The sequence below is a fragment of the Kuraishia capsulata genome, genomic scaffold, assembly GCF_000576695.1.
Source record: "Kuraishia capsulata CBS 1993 genomic scaffold, Kuraishia_capsulata_scaffold_5, whole genome shotgun sequence".
Taxonomy (NCBI): domain Eukaryota; kingdom Fungi; phylum Ascomycota; class Pichiomycetes; order Pichiales; family Pichiaceae; genus Kuraishia; species Kuraishia capsulata.
In genome coordinates this window covers 1,313,441-1,336,394 of record NW_019172954.1, presented here as the reverse complement: position 1 = coordinate 1,336,394, position 22,954 = coordinate 1,313,441, and the positions used below count along the sequence as shown (strand labels likewise).

General features: G+C 45.5%; 10 protein-coding genes across 10 annotated transcripts; 6 read left to right on the top strand and 4 right to left on the bottom strand.

Annotated features, from left to right (window-relative positions):
• Positions 1-102: 102 nt before the first annotated feature.
• On the bottom strand, positions 103-1,641 carry KUCA_T00004696001 (uncharacterized protein; the record flags this gene model as incomplete). Its single annotated transcript, XM_022601457.1, has 1 exon — positions 103-1,641. The coding sequence occupies one exon, from the start codon at positions 1,639-1,641 to the stop codon at positions 103-105; it is 1,539 nt and encodes a 512-aa protein (XP_022460702.1).
• A 196-nt stretch (positions 1,642-1,837) lies between these two features.
• On the bottom strand, positions 1,838-3,793 carry KUCA_T00004695001 (uncharacterized protein; the record flags this gene model as incomplete). Its single annotated transcript, XM_022601456.1, has 1 exon — positions 1,838-3,793. One exon carries the CDS (start codon positions 3,791-3,793, stop codon positions 1,838-1,840), a length of 1,956 nt encoding a protein of 651 aa, XP_022460701.1.
• A 179-nt stretch (positions 3,794-3,972) lies between these two features.
• Positions 3,973-5,742, bottom strand: KUCA_T00004694001 (uncharacterized protein; the record flags this gene model as incomplete). Its single annotated transcript, XM_022601455.1, has 1 exon — positions 3,973-5,742. One exon carries the CDS (start codon positions 5,740-5,742, stop codon positions 3,973-3,975), a length of 1,770 nt encoding a protein of 589 aa, XP_022460700.1.
• Positions 5,743-5,981: 239 nt separating this feature from the next.
• Positions 5,982-8,567, top strand: KUCA_T00004693001 (uncharacterized protein; the record flags this gene model as incomplete). Its single annotated transcript, XM_022601454.1, has 1 exon — positions 5,982-8,567. The coding sequence occupies one exon, from the start codon at positions 5,982-5,984 to the stop codon at positions 8,565-8,567; it is 2,586 nt and encodes an 861-aa protein (XP_022460699.1).
• Positions 8,568-8,752: 185 nt separating this feature from the next.
• KUCA_T00004692001 (uncharacterized protein) lies at positions 8,753-11,170 on the top strand (the record flags this gene model as incomplete). The annotated part of the gene is made up of 1 exon (XM_022601453.1): positions 8,753-11,170. The coding sequence occupies one exon, from the start codon at positions 8,753-8,755 to the stop codon at positions 11,168-11,170; it is 2,418 nt and encodes an 805-aa protein (XP_022460698.1).
• Positions 11,171-11,618: 448 nt separating this feature from the next.
• On the top strand, positions 11,619-12,452 carry KUCA_T00004691001 (uncharacterized protein; the record flags this gene model as incomplete). The annotated part of the gene is made up of 1 exon (XM_022601452.1): positions 11,619-12,452. The coding sequence occupies one exon, from the start codon at positions 11,619-11,621 to the stop codon at positions 12,450-12,452; it is 834 nt and encodes a 277-aa protein (XP_022460697.1).
• A 317-nt stretch (positions 12,453-12,769) lies between these two features.
• KUCA_T00004690001 (uncharacterized protein) lies at positions 12,770-13,443 on the bottom strand (the record flags this gene model as incomplete). The annotated part of the gene is made up of 2 exons (XM_022601450.1): positions 12,770-13,135; positions 13,243-13,443. The coding sequence occupies 2 exons, from the start codon at positions 13,441-13,443 to the stop codon at positions 12,770-12,772; spliced, it is 567 nt and encodes a 188-aa protein (XP_022460696.1).
• A 650-nt stretch (positions 13,444-14,093) lies between these two features.
• On the top strand, positions 14,094-15,005 carry KUCA_T00004689001 (uncharacterized protein; the record flags this gene model as incomplete). The annotated part of the gene is made up of 2 exons (XM_022601449.1): positions 14,094-14,206; positions 14,324-15,005. The coding sequence occupies 2 exons, from the start codon at positions 14,094-14,096 to the stop codon at positions 15,003-15,005; spliced, it is 795 nt and encodes a 264-aa protein (XP_022460695.1).
• A 680-nt stretch (positions 15,006-15,685) lies between these two features.
• Positions 15,686-16,649, top strand: KUCA_T00004688001 (uncharacterized protein; the record flags this gene model as incomplete). The annotated part of the gene is made up of 2 exons (XM_022601448.1): positions 15,686-15,788; positions 15,889-16,649. 2 exons carry the CDS (start codon positions 15,686-15,688, stop codon positions 16,647-16,649), a joined length of 864 nt encoding a protein of 287 aa, XP_022460694.1.
• A 1,277-nt stretch (positions 16,650-17,926) lies between these two features.
• On the top strand, positions 17,927-22,896 carry KUCA_T00004687001 (uncharacterized protein; the record flags this gene model as incomplete). Its single annotated transcript, XM_022601447.1, has 2 exons — positions 17,927-17,949; positions 18,018-22,896. 2 exons carry the CDS (start codon positions 17,927-17,929, stop codon positions 22,894-22,896), a joined length of 4,902 nt encoding a protein of 1,633 aa, XP_022460693.1.
• Positions 22,897-22,954: the final 58 nt, after the last annotated feature.

Here is a 22,954-nt window from a genome sequence, read left to right as displayed (position 1 = left end):
CACGCGAAAACGCACGCCCCAGTTGTTTTTGAAAGCGATTAGACACCTCGAAATACCTACAGTTACATGGCCTTTGCGATGAAGTTCATTAAGTACAACTGATCATACTATCATACACGAATCACCGGAGCTTTTGGCGGATTTTGTGTTCGAGTTCGCGTTCGCTGAGTCCGCAGTGGTTTTGCTCTTTTTGGTTCCTCGACCTGATCTCGGCTCAGGCGTTTCATCAAAAGACTTTTGAAGTTGTTTTGCGTACCTCTCATCCTCTTTCCGTTGCAACTCCTTCGCAAATTGCTGGTCGGAAACTGCCTGGCTGTTCAATTCACTATCGTCGAACATGAAGTCGGAGTATTCAATCGTGTTTGAAGCAGGCTCGTCTGATTTGCCTGTGGTCTCAGCTTTCACGAAATTTCCATCAAGGAGCTCGTTGTCAGCGCCTGAAACCGAGCTCAGACTTTCCCAGACGTATCTGTCCTGCTCGCCATACCCTTCATCGATCAGCAACAGATATAAAGCTCCATCACGCTTGTACATCGTGTTGAAGTGGTCGTTTCTAAAAAATATAGACACCGAATTGTTTGGAAGCATCTCAGAGGTCTGCAGTTGTTTCAGGCCATACTCCGTGAGTTGGGTCTGATTGTCAGTAAGGAACCTTTTTACGGCGATCAAATCTTTGATTTTAGCTATCAATTCAGACCTTTCGTCAAATTCCTCATTTTCAAGACCAATCAACACATCAGACCAATCCGAATATGTGAAGGACTCCACCTGCGATACCTTCAGCTTGGCCCTCAAGGAGTCCGGTAAAGAGTTCTGTATCTCATCAAGCTGGTTCACTAGAAACAACTGACACTTCTCGAAATGACCCAGTTTTTTCACCAGCTCATACTGATGTCTGTCGTCCGAATCAGGATCCACAATCCAGCCATGTACCATACTAGTTCCAAACAGTTCCAGCATCTTGAAAACCTGGGCCTCCACATCAGACTGCGTAGACGAAATGATACACGAACTGAAATTCACATCCGTGTTCAATCCCGTATGAAGAAGAGGAAACGTGTTGAGCATTCCAGTCAAATCTTCTGGATCTAGACCATTTTCAGAGAAAACCAGTAGCAAATTGGTAAGATGGCTCAATAGGGATTCCAAAGTCACTTCTCTATTAGATAGCAGGCTCTTTAATGGAACCAGTAAGCTTGGATCTGAGCTCAAAAGATCCAAATTGTCCTCTGGAGGTGATAACTGTGTCTTTGACTTGGATTTCGTCACAGTGGTCCATGACTGACTCACTGAACGCAGTTCCGAAGAAATCACCATTGAGTTGATCAGCGAGATGATAAAGCATGGGCCATTGTTATTCTGAAGAAGGATGTTGTTCAGATGCCATTCTCCCGCAAACCCGTCCTTCCACCCTACGGTTTTGGTCTTGAAGGTCAACTGTGTCATTTCAGAACTCTTTATGATCAATATCTGAACTCGTATCACTAAGATCTCCGATGCAAACACTCGTAAGCAGAACACGGGGGTACCAGCCTTAGGTATCATGCACAGCCTCATCAGGAGGCGCTGCAGCCCGAAGGACGCTAAGCCGAATCCGGCATATGTCAAAGAGATAAATGTATTCTGCAGGTTAATTTGCATTACAAATATTAAATAGGATGTCCAAATTATTTATGGTTGAATAAAGCAATCCATAGAGAAATTCCGGTATTGTTGATAATGTGGATATTGTGGATGCTGCGAAGAATGTTGAAAGTGCAGGCTGTTTCCTATGGTGTGCCAGTGCCTGCTAGTAAACTAATGAATAGCGTCAACTTCGACCCCTGTCGAACAACTTCTAGCTGCGAGTCTTTCTGTGTTGCCTCTTGGGAGGAGTTCCAGTCTTGGAGACTGGGTTTGCTCTCTTTGATCCTGACATCCAGTCGGTAGACGTATTTGAGTCGGCAGATACAGACTTATCGTCAAAAATCTCATCAATGCGTGGATCTTGAGCAGAAGCACCCGCCTCTGCACCTGGGCTGTCGTCGTCACTGTCAGAATCATTATCGATCTCTTCAATTCCCAATGGCGTTCCTGAGTTCAAATAATCGTCCACATCGAAGTTGTCATCCAGCCTGGAAGCAGAATCGGACACCCTCGACGAGGCCTCGTTGTAGTCTCTGTCAGCGGAGTTGAAATTGCGGTGCAATTTGCTGATCCAATCCTGAACATGCTTGATGGAATCACCTTGCTTCGCTATGGTGTTCTCCAAGCCACGCAAGCTATCGCGGTGATACTTGCTACCGCCTTGAGAACTGTATGGAATATCCAGGTCCGTTACATTCTTCGCAGGAGACTGTATGCTATCAGCGAATTCCGGAAACAAAGCCCTACCTGCAGCAGCATCTGATTGGAGCGAAAGATTGCGGTAAGGATTGGTGGCAGGGTCTATCGAATCAGGCACATATGGCAATCCCTGCTTGAGTTCTGGGCCTCTGTATATCTCCTGGATGGGGCTTTCGCCGACAGAGTTGGGAGTCTTGGAAATTTCCGAAATTCCGCTTGCGGCTGGCGCATTGGACTCTGAAGGCGTTCTTTTGTGGGCGTTTGGCGCAATCATTAACATCGGTCTGTTGTTGAAAGACTGGGCGGGGACAGGCTTATGCTCATGAGCAACTGGTTCTTGGGAGCCCGTGATGTTCTGAATATCGTTCTTGGAAGTTCCATAAACAGATGCCAGAAACATCAAGATCTTGTCCAACGTCTCGCTCTGATTCTTATGTCTTTCCCTGGCAATGAAGTTTTCTTTCCAGAGGGTCTCGTTATCGTGCTTTACCCTGCGCAGGTCGTCCGCAATTAATCTCTGGTTGCTCTTGATTGTCTCCAATTCACTGAGCAGCACTTGAATATCGAGCTCTTCATCCTCCTCAGGTTTGGCCCGATTCCTCACAATGCTATCCAACAAATCCTCCCTTCCCCTCAGAAAACAAGGGTTCTCGAATTGCCATAATTCCTCGTTGTTCATCGACCCACTGCTCACATCCTGTACTTTGTGCCATCCATACATGTTCAATTGTCTCACAAAACTTGCAAAGTTTTTGTGCTTGAAATATTTCGGCAAGACATCCTTCAGAAAGGTCTCTCTGCTCAGCACCTGGAAACTCTTCCCATCGGGCATCCACCTAATGTAGTCATTGTTCTTCTCGTCATTCACCATATCCCACAACTTGGTTACAAATGCAGGCCTCTTGTTGGTACCATTTGTGAGTCTCTTTGGCTTTGGTCTCTTGAAATAAGTGCGTTCCTCAGAGGTTCCTTGTATAGGAGACAAGCGGCCGTCCTTGTTAACAGTCTGTAATCTAGCGGGTATCTCGGTGATGTTGTTGCTATACAACGGGTCAACGCCATGGAGTAGTCCATTCGAGTATGTGGTCAATGCCTGTGGATTGTTGTTTATCACGTCGTCCGCAGTCAAGCCATCCGTAAACCCATTGGGTATAACATCGTTTGGAAAGCCTGTAAGGGCATCGTGAGCGCCATCGACGGCGGGCGGGTCGGAAAACAGCACCGATGGGAACGGATCCACAGGAATATCTCCCGAACTCATTTCTGGCTGTTCTGTTTCAAATGTCTGCGAATTTCCGACCAAATTGGGATATAAGGGCAGACGATCTTCCCTTACAATCTCTTCTATGCCATCATCTGTATCACCTGTCTCTTGCTTAGAATTTAAATTTCCTGAAGTGCGCAGTGCAAATTTCCGTTTAGGGAGGAATGGCGTGGGCACGACGAAGTCTTGAAATCTGAGAGACATAACAGATCTGAAGAATTGAAAAGTAGTAGACTGAGAAAAATTTGAAAGTCTAAGGTTGTTGTAGAAGATACTGGAAGGTTAGGTCTTAAAGTATGATGTGGATTCTTGTTTATATTTACAGGCTTGCAGGTTCTTTTCTGGACACGTTCTTGCACCAGCGTAGAGCCTTCTAGAAATTTCTATTCACTTCTATCGGGCTGCGGCTCAGAACGATCAACCACAATCACCTTGTCCGGGTTGAGTATTCTTTTGGAGTCAAGCACCATCTTGAGTTTCCGCATGGTGTCTACCGAGGTTTGGCCAACCTCTTCGATCAGAAACTCTCTTTTGTGGTAGCCAATTCCATGCTCTCCGGTGCTGGTTCCCTCCAGCTTCAAGCTCTGGTCAACCATTCGCGAAACGAGATTGGTTGCAGCTTCTTTTTGGTCTTGCGTATACATCAATAAAGCATGGAAATTTCCGTCGCCAACATGGCCAATGATGCTTCCGATAATCCCGGACTTATCTAGTTCTTTTTCAAACTGATCAACCATCTTGGGAAGAGCCGATATAGGCACAGCAACATCGGTGGTCCAGGCATTCACATCTGGACCGGCAGCTTTCTTGGCATACTCTAGGTTTGACCAATAAAGCACTTTTCTGGCCATCCACAATTGGTCCATTTCCTCTTCGTTGGATGCAAACTTGAACGCGGTCTCGTTGTGGGTTTTTGTGATCTTCCGAGTGATCTTGACCGTCTCATCTAATAACGATTGCGAGGCCCCTCCAATCTTCATAAGGAGCGTGGGTTTTTCCTCTAGCTTTTTGTGCAATAATCCAGACTGATTGACGTAGAAGACGCTTTTGGCATTCAAAAGCTCAATCGCATTCAATGGGATCCCCCGCGATATAATATCCTGGGCAGCCTGAACAGCATTGAAAACGTTATCGAAGGACACTAGTGCAACAGTCTCAGCTTTGGGTCTTGGAGCAAGCCTCAAAGTGGCTTCCGTAACAAGTCCGAGGGTTCCTTCACTCCCCACAATCAGCCTAGTGAGATCGTAACCTGAGTTGGAAGAACCCGTGTCTACTACAGTTCCATCTGATAGAACCACTTTCAGTGAGACCACGTTCTCCTTCATGGTCCCGTATCGATAAGCGTTGGTTCCAGAACAACTGGTAGCAACCATTCCTCCGATCTGAGCACCGGGTCCTGGATCCGGACCAAAAAGTAACCCACTTGGCTTCAGAAACTCTTCCAAATCCTGCCATGTGGCTCCAGCCTGAACTGTGAGAGTTCTGTCTTCCTCGTTGAACTTCACTATATCAGCCATCTTAGAAAAATCAAGCACTATCCCCCCTCTTGTGGAGATATATTGGCCCTCAATCGAAGTACCACCACAGTAAGGAACAACAGGAACATTAAATCTGTGGCAAATGTCCATAATTTTCGAGACCTGAGCGGTAGACCGCACATACACCACCAAATCCGGCTTCTGATCCGGCTCGGGGTGCATGCAACTATAATAGGAGTCAGCGTGGCCGTTAATCTCGGCATCAGAGTCGGTGAAGCCATTTGGCCCTACAACCCTCTCTATCAGCTTGCAGGCTTTTTCAAATTCACCCTCGTTGGCATAATAAGGCGATCGTATGTCATCTACCGGGGCGGTTGATGTTTCTGGGAACAGGCTCTTCGGAGGCTGGTTCAATACCTGCAAACGGCCCTGCGAATAACCAACACCAAGTGTAGCGACAAATATAAAAGCCGAGGAGGTGAACTTAAATGCCTTGGTGGATTTTTTCTTTTGGTACTTTCTCTCGTTTTCCTCCTTGTCTTTCTTCTTCTTGGCTTCTTCCAGGAAGGCCTTGTAGGCAGATGTCTGTTTGTGTCTTATGGGTATGCATGGTAGACACGTATGGGGAGATCGCAAAGACCTCCCAAAAACAGATCTCTGTCTATTCAATATCATAAATCACGTTTCGTTTGAAACGTTTGAAACGAATGTGGTGGTCTTGTATAGGTCAGTCTCAAAATCCCATTCTCTTTAATCCGTTTGATGGAGTACCCAGATTTGGTCTTCGGTTTTGGCACTCCACACTAAAAAATTATATGAGGTCCCGAGTCTTGTTCTCATAACGTATACAACATCAACCACAACAACCACTGATCGCCCGGCTGTTTTAATGATATGAAGCTGTCTGACGTTTAATGTGGCCCTCAAAGAAAAAAGTGGGTCCCCAGCTTACATATGGGATCGAGGGACCTGGTGTTTATCGCGAGGCACATGACCCAAACAGATACTGGTCTTTTGCTAATGAGCTGGATTACCCGATTAACTTTACCCTCGTGCAAGGATCGAACCAGCTCTTGAGGAAGCCATTGTTTGCCACTTTGTCACATGGACAGCGGTTAACACAGATTAAAGAAGACTGGCAGAGGGTCCAGTCCGAAGTGTTCGTTCCTACTGGGTTAGGCAGGAAACTGGAACACGAAGCCAAAGCGTATGTGGAGGGGGTCCACGATCCCGTCATCTCAGATCAGCTGATAATCGCCAATGTTAGAGTTTCACGTGCAATTCCTTTGTTAGTTTTGGGATATGTCCAGAACATGAGACGACTACACTTTTCACTGCTGATGTGGAGAGAAAGGGCAGTACTCGAGGTCCAGACGAAAGATATCCGTAGGATGTCTGTCCCTTGGATTTCAAAATCTGTTGTTGTGAATATGAGCTCGGATATCTTACAGATATCGTTTGAAGAGCCCTTTGACAAACAGGGTGGTCGAAACTGCCTGGTCCTTACCAGAGAGTCATTGGTGCTTTTTAGATTGACTGTGGCCGGAATGTCCAAGAACAACTTGATTCTGGAGGTCGTTAAACATGCTGAATGGACTCCTGAAGAAATTGGAATCTCTGAACTGGTTTATGCCACAGCAAGTCCGTTCAACTCCACCGAGATTTCCGTGGTGAATGCTCGTGGAGACTTTCGCATCATCGAGATCCAGAAAAAAGGTACTCCGTTCATCCCGAAGAAATACTCCAATTGTACCATTTATGATCCCTTAGTACTGTCAAAGTTCAAACGAGTCATATGGGGAGCTAGTCCTAATGAGTTGTTGGTTTTTTCTCGATCCAGACTATACAAGTACGACACGATTGCGCACGGACTCACCGAACTCGTTACTGCGATGGCCTGGTCCAAGATTTTGGATCTTCGCAGAATACCGTTTATGACAGAATATTTTGCATTGTTGACAGACAGGGAGCTTGTAATCGCAGATTTTTCAGACGGTGTCAAGAAGGTTCTTGCATTCAAGCATTGCCTTGACGATGACGATCCGTCCATGACATTGTCAGTTTCAGAGAGTCCTGTTCCCAATGCCTTGAAGGACAATATTTCACTTGAACAGATGTTCGTTTGCACGGTGACATCCAAGGCATCGAGACTGGTATGGAATGTCACAATTGGCATCGAAGCTGATAACATAGTGTTGTTGGGACAGCCATTCATCACACCTTCTTTTAACAAAACCATGTCAGGGATGGTCAATTATTTCTACGATGTTGACGAGAGTGCACTTTTTGGAAAATTACGTGGATATAGAGAGAATATGACGTCTGCTTCCACAGGGTCATTTAGTATCCAGAGTTGGCGAAGAAGAGCCGTTAATACAGATGCCAAGGTTAGCAGACCAATCTCAGTGGCAGATGTATCTCTTGGTATGTGTGCATTTACTCTTTCTGCAAACGGTGATTTGGTTTCTTCGATCTCCACCAGTGACAGACAGTTCAAAATGTTGCCTGAATCCAAGCGTTGGTTTGATTTTTCTGAGGAACTGAAGGACACGCTGTTGGAGGAACTCGAGGAGGACGAAAATGAAGATGATGCTGTACCAGTTGAAGAAGGGGAAAACTCAGTTTCTGACCAAGTATATGAGAAGCTCAAGGAGTTATTTGACTTCTTGGTTGATATCAAATCGGACGATACTCTTTGGGAAGAGGACGAAAGAGACAAGATTCAAGAGCTGGCTTCAGACTTTACTACTTCAATAGCTGAAATGCTGAACTCGAAGAGCCAAAGTAACTCAAGCATAACCCTGTTTGAAGCTACTGAAAACAGGTCCTTCTTAATTGACGACTTGACGGAAATGGACTACATGTTGAAGATGCTATTTGAAAATTTCAAAGGCGAGAACATTGACTTCGAAACGAACAAATCATTACTGAAGAACTTTGTTTCGTCAATCACGTCTTCAAGTCCAGAGATTCTTGATTTAGCGTCTCTTCGCAGTCTCCTCCCTCGAATTCTGAGTCCCGACTCTCTCACACCTCTGGAGCAGAGCTTAGTTGCCAGGGATGTGGGTCTCAGCTTCACCAGTTTTCACTTGCAGACTGACACAACACGCACCAAGATAAGTCGCATCCAGAAGAAGCTCGCCCATCGATACCAAACCATTCTGGAGAAATGGGGAGACCCCTACACACAGCAAGAGGAGACCAACGTAAGGTTGACACAAAGACTAGAGAGCCAGCTAATCCCAACTGTTATAAGCTCACAGAAGAGAAAACATGACGGGCTCAAATCACAGATTCGCAAGACAAAATTCCACAAACCTTCCAACCTGAAGAACGATAGTTTTTTCTCGATGCCTTCATCTGTCCCGCAATCGCAAATAGAGTCTAGCTTGGCGTCGACATCTTCCTATGAAAGCGCTCCGAGACCAAAAAAATCGAAGACGGACAAAAAAGGCAGCTCCAAGCGGAAACAGAAGAGGCGTCTGGGTGGTTTCATGTAAAATAGTATATTTAATGATCTGAATTTCACGAGTAGTTGCGTACTTTTCAACATCAGTGCGGCTTATGCTAAATGGCAGATATCGTGTACATAATCTGCCACGCCTCACCACCTGCGAGCTCGGTCATTTCAATCGAGAATACCATTGGACTACACTCCATCTGATTATATGAGAGTACGAGAATAATGAGGGTATCAGGTCTTCAGTGGCTTGCTGTTCTGATTTGGTTTTCCGGGATTTGCTTTGCCTTTTCCAGTTCCGAGGATCCCATTGACGCTCTTTACGAGAGCGCGTCCAAGGACTCTCTACTATGGGGGCCATACAGATCCAATCTTTACGTGGGAGTTCGTCCTAGGGTACCCAGATCGTTGCTCAGTGGATTGATGTGGTTCAACGTAGATTCGCATGCACCAATCAGGAAGATCAAGCATTTCTGTGATCAAGGCGATGATTTGGCCGGATTTGGCTGGCTAAAGTACGACCCCAGACAAGGAGGCATTCAAAGAATCGAAGATAACGAGTCTCATATTACGCTCACATCCGAGTTTGTGAAGACCAAAGATGGCAATTGGGCTCTGAGGATCAAGGGGACCCCATTCAAAGGTTTCGACAAGGTGAAAACTTCATTGGTATTCTATACAGGTCTGGAAGGAGAAGGCTTATTGGCACACGCTGGACTTAAGGACGAGCTGAGCCTCTATAATGGCAATTTTAAGCTCACTGGATATGCTGAGACTATCGGAGGGCCTTTCAATGTGCAAATAACAGACGGTCCTTCTTCCAACAAACATGTGCGGTCGAAGACGAAGTTGCTTCATCCAGCATTTGATCCCTCCAAGACTCATCACCTTTCTCTTCAGGTTCCAGACGACAACATTTGGAAAGCGAAGGACATTTACTTGACTCTACTGCAGGAGTCTATTGGTGAATTTGCGACTGATCCCAAGGACCTGGCACGTATACCCCCAGAGCAGTTATTCTCACTCAGAAACACCCAGAACTTTGAGGGAAACCTTCATTTTGTCCAGAAGATTTATGAGGGTGCCTTTGAATTTGATATCATCTTCAACCTGGAGGAGTCTCTAAATAAGATCAAGGAGGAAGACATTGCAGACTTGGTGAAGAGCTCTGTGGACTCGTTTGATGACAAGTTTGCCCAAAAGTTCCAGTTGCAAGCCCCCTTCAACACTGTGAACCACACCATCTTCGCGAAAGAGTTTCTGTCACAGCTGATGGGAGGTGTTAGTTACTTCTATGGTGATCATCTGGTTGATTCTGAAGCAGATTTGGACGAGGAGTCATTCGACAACGTCAAACTTGTGGGCAAACCGGATGGGCCTCATGAGCTTTTCACTGCAGTACCAAGCAGACCGTTCTTTCCAAGAGGTTTCTACTGGGATGAAGGTTTTCATCTACTCCCCATACTTGAGTATGATACAGATTTTGCACTTGAGATTCTGAAAAGTTGGTTCTCGCAAATAGATGAAGATGGTTGGATAGCAAGAGAACAGATTCTAGGCCCAGAGGCCAGAAGCAAAGTTCCTGAGGAGTTCCAGGTCCAAAACGCAAACATAGCGAATCCTCCAACTTTGATGTTGGTTTTTACCAAGCTCTTGGAAATGGCCTCCAAAAACCAGGAAGCTGTGGGTAGCATCGGCACCTACAACACGAAGTCTTTGGACGACTATGACCTCACAGATCTCGGTGACGTCCACCTAAAATACCCACATTTGCTTGCTTCGTATGCTGAGAATATATACCCCGATCTCCAAAGACACTATGAGTGGTTTCGCAGAACGCAGCGTGGAGAATTGAGGGAGTTCGATAGAACCCCTCATAGCATGACGGAGGCTTACAGGTGGAAAGGCAGAACCAGAAAGCTTTGTCTGCCTAGTGGTATTGATGATTATCCCCGTGCTGAAGCAGATATCGCGGAGTTGAATGTGGACTTGATATCTTGGATCGGTGTAATGACCAGATCAATGAAAAGCATCGCAACCTTACTGGGCAAGAAGGAGGACGCCATTAAGTACTCTTCGATTTTCAGCGACATCACACAAAACATTGAGGACTTGCATTGGTCCGAGAAGGATCAAAACTACTGCGATCTTTCGGTGGACGATAAAGATGAGGATCTCTTCGTATGTCATACCGGATATGTGACTTTATTCCCATTCTTGCACAAACTGATACCGGAAGATTCTGGTCACCTTCTCCCATTGCTAAAGATTTTGACCGATCCCGAGCAGCTGTGGACCGATTTTGGTATCAGATCTTTATCCAAACAGGACGAGTTCTTCCATACTGAGGAAGACTACTGGAGAGGGTCTATCTGGATCAACTTAAACTACCTGGTTTTAGAGAGTTTGCAACACTACGGTACAGCAGAACGGGTCAATCCCCAGGCCAAATCTCTGGCGAAAAAGGCATACAGAGAACTGCGTGAAAATGTGGTTAACAATGTATACAGAGAGTATACTAGAACTGGGTATGCCTGGGAGCAATACGACGAGGCTACAGGTGAGGGCAAGAGGACCAAGCACTTCCTGGGATGGACCTCTTTGGTGGTGCTGATGATGAAGATGCCACAAACACTGGAATAAACTATTGAGCCAGAATCCGTGGAATAACATCTAGGTGACGTCTACGGCCTGAAATATATAAATATTCAATGACCCCTTATCTTATCTTTTGTATATGATAGTGTGTTGCACAAAAGGTTTCTTAGCCCTTTGTTGTATCACGTGAGAATAATCTTTTTTTTCTTGCCAGGGTGAAAATTGGCAGAGTGCACACACCCTACAAGAAATTATACATGAACAGATTTTGAAGGTTTAGGTAAAAGTTCCTATCCACAACTACATTCAAAATGGTATGTATTTTTGTGAAAATGTTCGCTTTCGTTTTGCATCATCTGTGACAAGGCCCTGGTGAATTTTCTGATGCTTTATATTGGGGATATGATGGTACCGGTACCATGTCTAATCGGGGTTGATCAGGGTATCCCAAAGAGCTTAACGAGATCCCGATATCAGTCAACTTTGTTCAGAAATGCCTCCAAAATCGAAAGCAGTTTATTCTTGTTGTGTCCAACATACTAACAGTTCTTTTCAGGCCCCAAAAGGAAAGAAGGTTGCTCCAGCCCCATTGGCTGCTAAGTCCTCCACTAAGGCTTCTACCAAGAACCCTTTGTTTGAGTCCACCCCAAGAAACTTCGGTGTTGGTCAAGCTATTCAGCCAAAGAGAAACTTGTCCCGTTTCGTCAAATGGCCAGAATACGTTAGATTGCAACGTCAAAAGAAGATCCTTTCTTTGAGATTGAAGGTTCCTCCATCCATCGCTCAATTCTCCAACACTTTGGACAGAAACACCGCCGCCGAGGCTTTCAAGCTCTTCAACAAGTACAGACCAGAGACTGCTGCTGAGAAGAAGGAGAGATTGACCAAGGAGGCTGCTGCCATTGCTGACGGTAAGAAGAAGGAGGACGTTTCCTCTAAGCCATTCGTTGTCAAGTTCGGTTTGAACCACGTTGTCTCTTTGATCGAGAACAAGAAGGCCAAGCTCGTCTTGATTGCCAACGATGTTGACCCAATCGAGTTGGTTGTTTTCCTGCCAGCTCTCTGTAAGAAGATGGGTGTTCCATACGCCATTGTGAAGGGTAAGGCTAGATTGGGAACTTTGGTTCACCAGAAGACCTCTGCCGTCGCTGCTTTGACTGAGGTCAGAGCCGAGGACGAGGCTGCTTTCGCCACTTTGATCTCCACTGTCAACGCCAACTTCACTGAGAAGTACGAGGACAGCAGAAGACACTGGGGTGGTGGTGTCATGGGTGCTAAGGCCCAAGCTAAGATTGCCAAGAGGGCCAAGGCCATTGCTTCTAACTAAGTATTAGACCAAATTGAATAATCTGAACTGAAAAGTACGTAGTAGATATAGTTGTAGGGTTATGGGAAGGTGACGATCATGGATCTGGAAACACTACAAGTGCAAATGCAAGTGCAAATGCAAATACGAGGATATATCTTTGTTCAACTGGCTTGAATCTGAGCCCAAGCAACCATCTGCTTCAAGCCCTAGATTTCCACCAAGAGGAACGTCATTAGCGATATCCATATCACAGATTGTATCTGCCCCAACACCACTACATCATGGTATGTCATTGTTTCTCTCATTTTATTCGTAGTTTTTGTGATTCAATGCATTTATTTCAACTTGTAGAACAATTTTGGAACGGAGCAGTCATTGATACAATGTTGTAGGTGGAAGAACTCTTCGACACAGTCCTCTTTGTAATGTCTGTCCTCGTAGCCTGGCTCCTCCTGCTGCTTGGTAACTCTTTCAACACACTCGTGGAAGTGGTGTGCAAATGGTTTGCAGGCAGCGGACTCTTCGCACTCCTTTCTCAGGGTCACCATGGGGTCTTCTTCTTCTTCGTCGTCGTCGTCTTCGTCTTCCTCCTCTTCCTCTTCGTCATCGGAGGCTTCCTCTTCTTCAGCAGCTGGTTCTTCAGCTGGCTCTTCGGATTCTTCTGCGGGGGTTTCTTCAACGACTTCTTCTTCTTCTTCAGGCTGGAAAAACATGGAACTGTTAGTATTACGCCCCGCATAAAAAATGGAATTCAACACGATCCATAATTCATCGATCATGAATCCACTATGCCTGCAAGTATACTCACCTCCTCGGCGTAAGCCACGGTTGGCAACAGAGAGTCTATCAAATCGCGAAAAAGAGACATATCTAAAAGAATTCTGAACTGGTTTTCTTCAATTGAATCGAGATAAACAGATGGCTTGTTAACAAGTCCTTCGACGGCAGTATCAGTCGTTACCACTGGGTGTGTACCGGTCAACGGGTCTTGTAAAATGTAATCGTTCATTGGTTGTTTTTGTTTGTTTGCACACGACATAGTTTTTATAGAGCGAAGCTAGCGCCAGGGTCGATCTGGGTTTGGGAGAAGGGGACATTTCAGCCGGAAAATGCATATTTTTCCAATTGAGTAGCACTATGGATATATGTTAGTTGCTCGTCTTGACGCGCAAGATTCCGTTTGAAAGAAAACCAAAAACTGGGCGAGACAGCCCTTCCAGCGGCCAGATTTGACATCTCATCAGGCTCCCAGCTGCCTAACTAGGCCACTCGGCCTACGCTTAAGCTCACTCCCCCAGACCCATATAAAACTGGTGTTCGGTCTATCCCAACTAACACCATCACTATTGATCAATTACAATGGTGTGTTATTGTATTCCGAAAATAAATAGCGTCTAAACCACAACATCGACATTGTCGCAGTAATTTCCAAAAATTCCTTAATTGACACGTCGGATGATTTTTCTGGGATTCGCCTTATAAACTTGCGTTTGGCCACCCAAAATCGCCCCCCAAAGTCTCGGTGGTTTCCCGGACAAACATCTACTCCAATTTGGTTTCTTACACGGTTCATACACTTTTCCAGTTTCTCGATTTCCAGTAATCGTATCATTCGTGTCCAATTGTTGTGTCATCTTTCCCAAATCATTTAATCACAGCATGTCCGAAACTGCCGAAACCCCAACAATCATTGAGGAGAGGGTCTTCATTGGCAATTTGCCTTTTACAACGACCAAGGAGGAATTGGAGGATCTGATCAAGGATTTTGAATAGTGAGTATCTTATCACAGGCTGGGAGCATGTTTTATTCCCGTTTGTTTTCTCCTGGAGCTTTATTGTCTCCGTTGGGTTCAAGCGGCTTTCCCCACCCATGACACTAACAACAATAGCGAATCTGTCGAGCTCCCAACCAGGACCGTCAAGAGAGGTAACAAGCGTTTTACCAGACAGTCTGGTTTTGCTTTTGTCACTTTCAAGACAAAGGAGATTGCTACGGAGGCCATAGAGGCTTTGCAAGGTAAGACCGTTGGTGAGAGAACCATCGAGGCCAAGCATGCATTGCCGCACGAGCTGACGGAGAGGCCCAAGAAGGAGGCTGTAGTCTCCGATGATTCTGATTCGAAAGAACAAAAGAAGGCCCCCAAGAAGGAGTCCAAGAAGGCAGCAAGATCCCCCAAAGTCCCTTTGGATCAGGGAATACCATCGGAAACAACCATCTTCATAAGTAATTTGGAGGAAAACGTTGGTCCTAAAACCCTGCGTGAGACTTTTGCTGAATTGGAACCTGTCTATGTGACTGTTCCAAAGAAACAGCTCCCAAGGTATATCGCGAGGAAGCTGATCAAGGAAAATGTCCCCATTAGAAACCGTGGAATCGCCTTCGTCAGGTTTGCTGGGCCTGAACAACAAAAATTAGCTATTGAAAAATTCAACGGTACTGAGATCGAGGGTAAGGTAGTTGAGATCACGGTTGCTATTGACCCCAAAAAGGAGGAAGGTGAACAAGCAGAGGAAGGAAAAGAAAACGAGAAGATTGTCCCAGAAGTCCAGGAAGTTGAAGCCGAGGCCTGAGTTCCAAATGTTGAAGGTTAATGAAAGCTTGAATTTGATTTATGAATGAAGTACCACAGCGTCCAAAATTGTGGTCTACGTGTGTTCGAGATTACACCCTCATCCTAATTATTGCTACGTTATTGAGAATAAGTAGAAAATCTAAAAGTTGTTTGTTTTGCTAAAACGCAATGTTGAGGTAGTGGTTCGTGAATTGTTGAGTCGATACCACCCAGAAATCGATTCCCATAAGAAGAACTATTGCCCACATAAACAGGTCTTGCTACTCTCGGGAGTCGCTTATCTTCTTTTGAGCTTATCTTTAATTTTGTCGGTACACTTAAAAGGTAGTGTAGGCCAAATAACCAAAGTAGTGCATGATCTCAATTATTGACTGGGTTTTTAGCCCTCTTTGTGGTCACCTGATTTAGGTATGTGACTGTGTGACATTGATATTACGAGCACTGTGCTTGGCTTTAGTATGGCAAGGTCACATGATCTCCCCCAAAATGGGTGGGCCCCCGTTGGTACTACACTTTTTCAGCCAGGTTTTTTTCAAGCTTAGACACTCTCCTGTTCTACCATCTACAACACCAACAACATTATATCAAAATGGGTATGTTTAAGACAATATGACGGCTAAAGCTGAGTTAATGACTGGCAAATATTGTGATATCTTTTGTGGTTGATTATATTCAAGAATGAATCGTTGTCGAGTCCATCATGAACATGACAGTTTTTCCTGTTCCAGTTGTGTAGAAACACAGGACAGAAATCGCTGGAATCCTCAGAATCAATATCGAAGTCACCATTAGATCACACATGACATTTGCCATCGTTAACTGAAAACTTTTCGCCTATGGTTTCCCAGAGTACCGTTTACTAACAACCTTCCCTCCCACAGGTAGAGTTATTCGTAACCAAAGAAAGGGTGCTGGTTCGATCTTCACATCCCACACTCGTTTGAGAAAGGGTGCTGCCAAGTTGAGAACCTTGGACTATGCTGAGCGTCACGGTTACATCCGTGGTGTTGTCAAGCAGATCATCCACGACCCAGGTCGTGGTGCTCCATTGGCCAAGGTTGCCTTCAGAGACCCATACAAGTACAAGTTGCGTGAGGAGATCTTCATTGCCAACGAAGGTGTCTACACCGGTCAGTTTATCTACGCCGGTAAGAAGGCCTCTTTGAACATTGGTAACGTTTTGCCTTTGGGTTCTTTGCCAGAAGGTTCCATCGTTTCCAACGTTGAGGAGAAGCCAGGTGACAGAGGTGCTTTGGGAAGAACTTCCGGTAACTACGTCATCATCATTGGTCACAACCCAGATGAAGGCAAGACCAGAGTCAAGCTGCCATCCGGTGCCAAGAAGATCATCTCTTCTGACGCCAGAGGTGTCATCGGTGTCGTTGCCGGTGGTGGACGTGTTGACAAGCCATTGCTGAAGGCCGGTAGAGCGTTCCACAAGTACAAGGTTAAGAGAAACTCTTGGCCAAAGACCAGAGGTGTTGCCATGAACCCTGTCGACCATCCTCACGGTGGTGGTAACCATCAACATATCGGTAAGGCCTCTACCATCTCCAGAGGTGCCGTTCCAGGTCAAAAGGCTGGTTTGATTGCTGCCAGAAGAACCGGTTTGCTGCGTGGTACCCAAAAGACTCAAGATTAAATTTGAAATATTGGAGATTTGAGGGAAGCTGTGTAAAAATTTGATAATCAGTTTTTTGAAAAACGAATAATTGAAAGAGAGTAGTAGCTGCGCACGGTTAATGCGCTAGGAGTGGGTGGACTGAAAAATTAAGTTAAGCCCCATAGAGCTTTATTCTGAAAGGCTTGGTCTTCAGATCGGAAAAAGTCGGGAAGGTCGGAAAGCTTTCTCGAAGAATATAATTATGACCGCTACGAATGATAATACAGGATCTACTTCTATGTTTTACAATGTTATTACCTCAAAAAGCATGGCACGGCTCGGTGGTTTGAGTGGCTCGAATGGCTCTCGAATGGCTCGAATGGCACGAATGGCTCGAATGGCGCTGCAAGATTGGGACAGAGATTACCTTGCATAATCCATTTCCAGGTTGAATTGTTTTTGAAGGGGTTCTTTATCTACATTGTGAGTCATACTTGCTTGATTTTTGCTTCTGAGTTATTAAATCCGGTGCAGTCGGGTCAATCTTTTAGTAAAGCTATACTTAGCTCAGTAACCATTAGCTAGTTCGTACTACCAAGAGTCGGTCCCACTGGTGACAATTAACCGAGCCATTTCGAAATGGATACCACACACGCCATTGAATGGCTTTTCACTCAACTAAAACGGCCAACAACTGATACCAAAGGTCTCGTTTATAGCAGAAATAAATCCGCCGCATTCCATAAATTAAAATTTCATATCAGTTTTTTTACGTATGCCTGCATAACGTGCCGGTAGTGCGAATACCTCAAGGCGCGGAAAGCTCAAAAAGTTAAACCGCATATGTATACGGCGGCTCGCCTCCTAGTGATGTGCTTCTTACTACTGTTTCTTACTTGCTTTAGCGAATTGCTTCGAAGTTTTGTTGATACCAGCATTGAATTGGTTAAACAATCGCAAGCTTTCATATATTCAATTTCTAGATTGAATTTGTGCCTGTTTGAATAGTTATAAACTCAGTGACTATTTTCATTGCTAGAGGGGGCCAATCCGAGCTTAGAATTCCTGTTCATTAGAACAAACTGAACAAACCGAGGAATTGGTTTAACTCAATTGGCTGAGAATATCTGAACTCGCAAAATTATTTATTACTTGAGACTGCTCATAACTTGCACTCATTTACTCGTTGATCTCATACCAGAACGTCATTAGAACGTCATTAGAACTTCACAAGATCGACCTTCGTTACTTCATCGATAATGGACTTTCGAGGCTCTAATTTGAATTCATCGTGTCCCCTGTGGGATGTTGATGATATGTCTGAATGCCAGAGGCAGCGGTATGTGTTGGCGATTGAGCCTTTTTTTAGGGGAACAAGGGATAAGCTTACTAACAACTTTCATCCAGACTACTACAAACTATCTATCCTACCGTCGTAGGCTTTGTCTCATTATCTTTTGTGTTGGCTCAGTTCGTCATCAGACATGGAAAGTCAAAGGCTAAAATACGGCCTAACCCAGAGGAGGAACCCTTATTGGGGAACGAAACAGGACCCGGTCTAGACTACGATGATACTGTAGAAGGCTACGGTTCGACCGGTGCGAATGCCGCAAATACAAAGATCAGCATTTCTGAGCAGCATTTTGACATTTCTCAGATCGAACCCACCAAAGAGGATGGCACCCCGTTGGGTGTCACCAAGATTGTGTTGAGATCTCTGGGCGATAAGATCAGACTGACTGCTGAGTTCTTGGTCCTTTTGGTCCAGTTCTCGCTCTCTGTTTCCGTGTTTTTTGTCAAGGATCTGGCTACTGAATGGCTCGACTCCTGGACTCCACTCGTCAATATCGCGCTCTGGTCGTATCTCCTGGTAGTTGGAACTATCAGGGTGTTCGGTGCAAGCACGGGATTGGGTGATAGGTTGCCTAACTTATGGATAGTTTCTACTGCTGCATATGTGTTCATCTGGCCGGTGTCTGCTTTCCTGTTTAGATCTGCTCTTTTGGGGCATACGAACATCCCTAGCTTCTACTACGCTCAGTTTGCGTTGAACACTCTTTTGTTCTTCCTTGCCGGAACTATTCGTATTACTGAAAGACAGGGCACTGTATTCGTGACTGATGCCAAGATGGTGCCTTCGCCCGAGAAAGTCATCAATCTGTTCGAGGTTGTGAGTTTTTCGTGGATCGATAAGATGATCTGGGATGCCTACCAAGCTCCAATGACAAAAGACTCCGTTTGGGGACTCAGACGTGAGAACTACGCGTATTATGTCATCACCGGATTCCATGCGATGCGCTCGACGGCCACTTTAACTCGCAAACTGATCAGGTATTTTGGGTTTTACGTGGGCCTCCAGGCCTTCTGGACCACATTGGACTCCCTCCTGGTCTTTGGACCTACTGTGTTCCTGAAGCTCATTCTGGAGTATGTTGCCAATCCCGAGGGAACCACCAAGGCCATGGCCTGGTTGTATGTCTTTGGTATGCTTTTCATGTCCCTCGGCTCTGCTGTAGTCTCTGGAAGAACCCTCTTCTTGGGCAGAACCATCTGTGTCAGGATGAAGGCTGTTGTAATTGGTGAAATATACGCCAAAGCCTTGAGGAGGCGTATTACGGCTCCTTCTGAAGAGGAAGCTAAGGATACTAAGGCTCCTTCGGAAGAAGAAACGGCCAAGGGAACCGCCGACGAAGTCTCGCCGGCCCCAAAAGCCAAAACAGAAGAACGCAAAAACGCTGATTTAGGTGCCATCATCAACCTGATGGCTGTTGACGCCTTCAGAATTGCCGATATTTGCGCCTATTTGCACTTCTTTGTCAACGCGGTAATCATGGCATCAGTGGCAATCTATCTGCTTTACAATCTGCTTGGATGGCCAGCTTTGGCTGGTTCTGCAATGATCATTGCAATGATGCCATTGAACTATAAACTCACGGATATGATGGGCTCTTACCAGAAAGTTATGCTTGCTGTCACTGACAGGCGTATTCAAAAGCTGAACGAAACATTCCAGAGCATGAGGATCGTTAAGTTTTTTGCGTGGGAAGATAAGATCTTTGACCAGGTTGTCAATATCCGTAACGAGGAGTTAGCGATTTTGTTCAAGAGATGTATGTGGTGGGTTATTGCTTCTGCAACGTACTTTATCACTCCATCTTTGGTCACCGTGATTGGGTTCTATTGCTACACTCAGATTAAAGGAGAAGTTCTGACCACCCCGGTTGCATTCACTGCCCTGTCGCTATTCACTCTGCTGCGCTCTCCACTGGAGCAGTTTGCAGATATGTTGTCTTTTGTCGTCCAGTCCAAGGTATCTCTAGACCGTGTTCAGGAGTTTTTGGAGGAAGAGGACTGTGACAAATATGAACAATTGACTAGTCCCAGATCGCCTGATTCGCCTCTTATTGGTTTCAAGGATGCTACTATGGCCTGGTCGACGACCTCGAAGACAGACTTCCGGCTGAGAGACATCGATGTAGCGTTTAAGGAGAACTCTTTGAACGTGATCATTGGTGCCACAGGCTCGGGTAAGACCTCTCTGCTGTTGGCCCTTTTGGGTGAAATGAACTTGATTCAAGGTAAGGTGTTTTTGCCCGGTTCTATTCCAAGGGACGAGCTTGTTGCTGATCCTGAAACCGGATTGACCGAGTCAGTTGCTTACTGCAGTCAGTCTGCTTGGTTGTTGAACGCAACTATAAGGGAAAACATTGTTTTCGCCTCCCCATTCAGCGAAGAACGTTACCAGAAGGTGATCGATGCTTGTGGTTTGAAGCGTGACTTGGAAATTTTGTCTGCTGGTGACCAGACTGAGATTGGTGAGAAGGGTATCACCTTATCCGGTGGACAGAAGCAACGTGTCTCTTTAGCAAGAGCTCTCTATTCCCATGCCAAGTACGTCTTGCTGGATGACTGTTTAAGTGCCGTTGATTCTCATACTTCCACTCACATCTACGAACAGTGTATCACTGGAGAACTCATGAAGGGCCGTACATGTGTTTTGGTATCCCATAACATCGCTCTTACGATGCAAAAGGCAGGTTTCGTGGTTGTCATGGACAACGGTAGAATCAAGGCCAAGGGAACTCCAGAGGTCTTGTTTGATGAAGGTCATCTTGGCGATGAAGACATGGTCAAGACTAGTGTGATGGGCTCACGTACTGTGTCTTCAACTCAACTCGCGTCCCTTGCGAAGAATGAGTTGAATACGGAAGAAGTTGACAAGTTGATTGTTGCTCAGACTGCTGCAGAGGAGGTGTCTAAACCCGATGATGGAAAGCTCGTCCAAGAAGAGACCAAATCTGATGGTGCTGTTTCATTGGACGTATACAAGAAGTATATAATTGCGCTTGGTGGTGTAGTCTTTGCCTCCGTCGTCTTTTTCAGTTTGATCTTCAGTCAGTTTGTTTCCTTCATGCAATCATGGTGGGTGAGAGTCTGGGCTTTGGCTGAAGACAAGCGCGGCCAGGCTGTTGTTATGGCCTCGTTTACTTCGGTTTTTTCGTCTGCAAATGTTCGTGACACTAAAACCGGCATTTTCAATATCGACTGGAACAGGCCACTTGGCGGAGACACTTTCAGAATCCAAGGTGAGCAGCATGATACGATGTACTATATCTTGATATATGCTGGCATTGGTGTTTTCTACACAGTGGTTTCGTCTATGCGTGTTGCGCTTGTCTACTGGGGTGGTCTCAGGGCTTCTCGTCAGATGTTCGAAAAGACGTTGAGTGTTGTTATGAGGGCTAAGCTGAGATTCTTTGATTCTACCCCAGTCGGTCGTATCATGAACAGATTCTCCAGAGACATTGAAGAAATCGACCAGGAGTTGGCTCCGTATGCTGATTACTTTGTCATGAGTATCATCCAATGTCTTTGGACTTTGGGCCTCATTTGCTTCATTACTCCAAAGTTCCTGGTGATTGCCGCTCTCATCGCTTTCCTTTATTACGAAGTTGGTGTTTTCTATACCAGTTCCTCCCGTGAACTCAAGAGATTCGAGTCTATTACTAGATCCCCAATTCACCAGCAGTTCACCGAGACCTTGGTTGGTATCACCACCATTCGTGCCTACGGTGATGAGCGTCGTTTCATGAGACAGAACCTCGCTGCGATTGATGAGAATAACAGGCCTTTCTATTATTTGTGGGTCGCTAACAGATGGCTGGCATTTCGGTCTGACTTGATTGGTGCTGTTATTTCGTTCTTTGCATCGGCTTTTGTTCTCCTAGCTTCAGACAGCATTGACGCTGGTCTTGCCGGTCTTTCTCTGTCGTATGCTATTGCGTTCACCCAGAGTTCTCTGTGGGTTGTGCGTTTTTACGCTAACATTGAGATGTCTATGAATGCTGTTGAGCGTTTCCTGGAGTATAGTGATCTGGAGCAAGAGCCCCCAGCCGAGATTTTGGAAACTCAACCTCCTGCTTCTTGGCCAGAAAAAGGTGTGATTGAGGTGAAGGACGTTTCTCTTCGTTATGCCCCTTCTCTTCCGCTAGTGATCAAAAATGTCACGTTTGACGTAGAGGCAAACATGAAAATTGGTATTGTTGGCAGAACAGGTGCTGGTAAGTCCACCATCATCACTGCTTTCTTCAGATTCCTGGACCCGGAAACCGGGTCTATCAAGATTGACGGGGTTGACATCACCACCATTGGTTTGAAGACTCTTCGTCAGGCCCTCACCATCATTCCTCAGGACCCAACACTTTTCACTGGTACCATCAGAACCAACCTGGATCCTTTCGGAACGTACTCGGACGCCCAAATGTTTGAGGCTTTGAGAAGAGTCAACTTGATCACTCAGGCTGAGCTGACCGAATCACTTAACTCCACTGCTGCAGCCTCGGATTCTGAAGTCACCGAAAATCAAAACAAGTTCTTGAGTCTGGATGCCAAAATTACCGAAGGAGGTGAGAACCTTTCTCAGGGTCAGCGTCAACTGGTTTGCCTGGCAAGGTCCCTGTTGAAGTCACCAAAGGTCATTCTTTTGGATGAGGCTACTGCCTCCATTGATTACAAGTCGGATGCCCAAATCCAACAAACTATCAGACAGGAGTTCTCCCAGAGCACTATCTTGACCATTGCCCATCGTCTGAGATCGATCATCGACTACGATAGGATCTTGGTGATGGACGCTGGTGAGGTCGTTGAATATGCCGATCCTTACACTCTTATTATCGACAAGAACTCACAGTTCCGCTCTCTGTGTAATGACACAGGTGAGGTGGATGTCCTGATCCAGCTTGCAAAGGAAGCATTTGTGGCCAGAAAGACCAACTCCAGAAATTAAAACACTATATTATCCCAAAACTACGTACAAAAAATTTTCCGTTGAATAATAATAAACT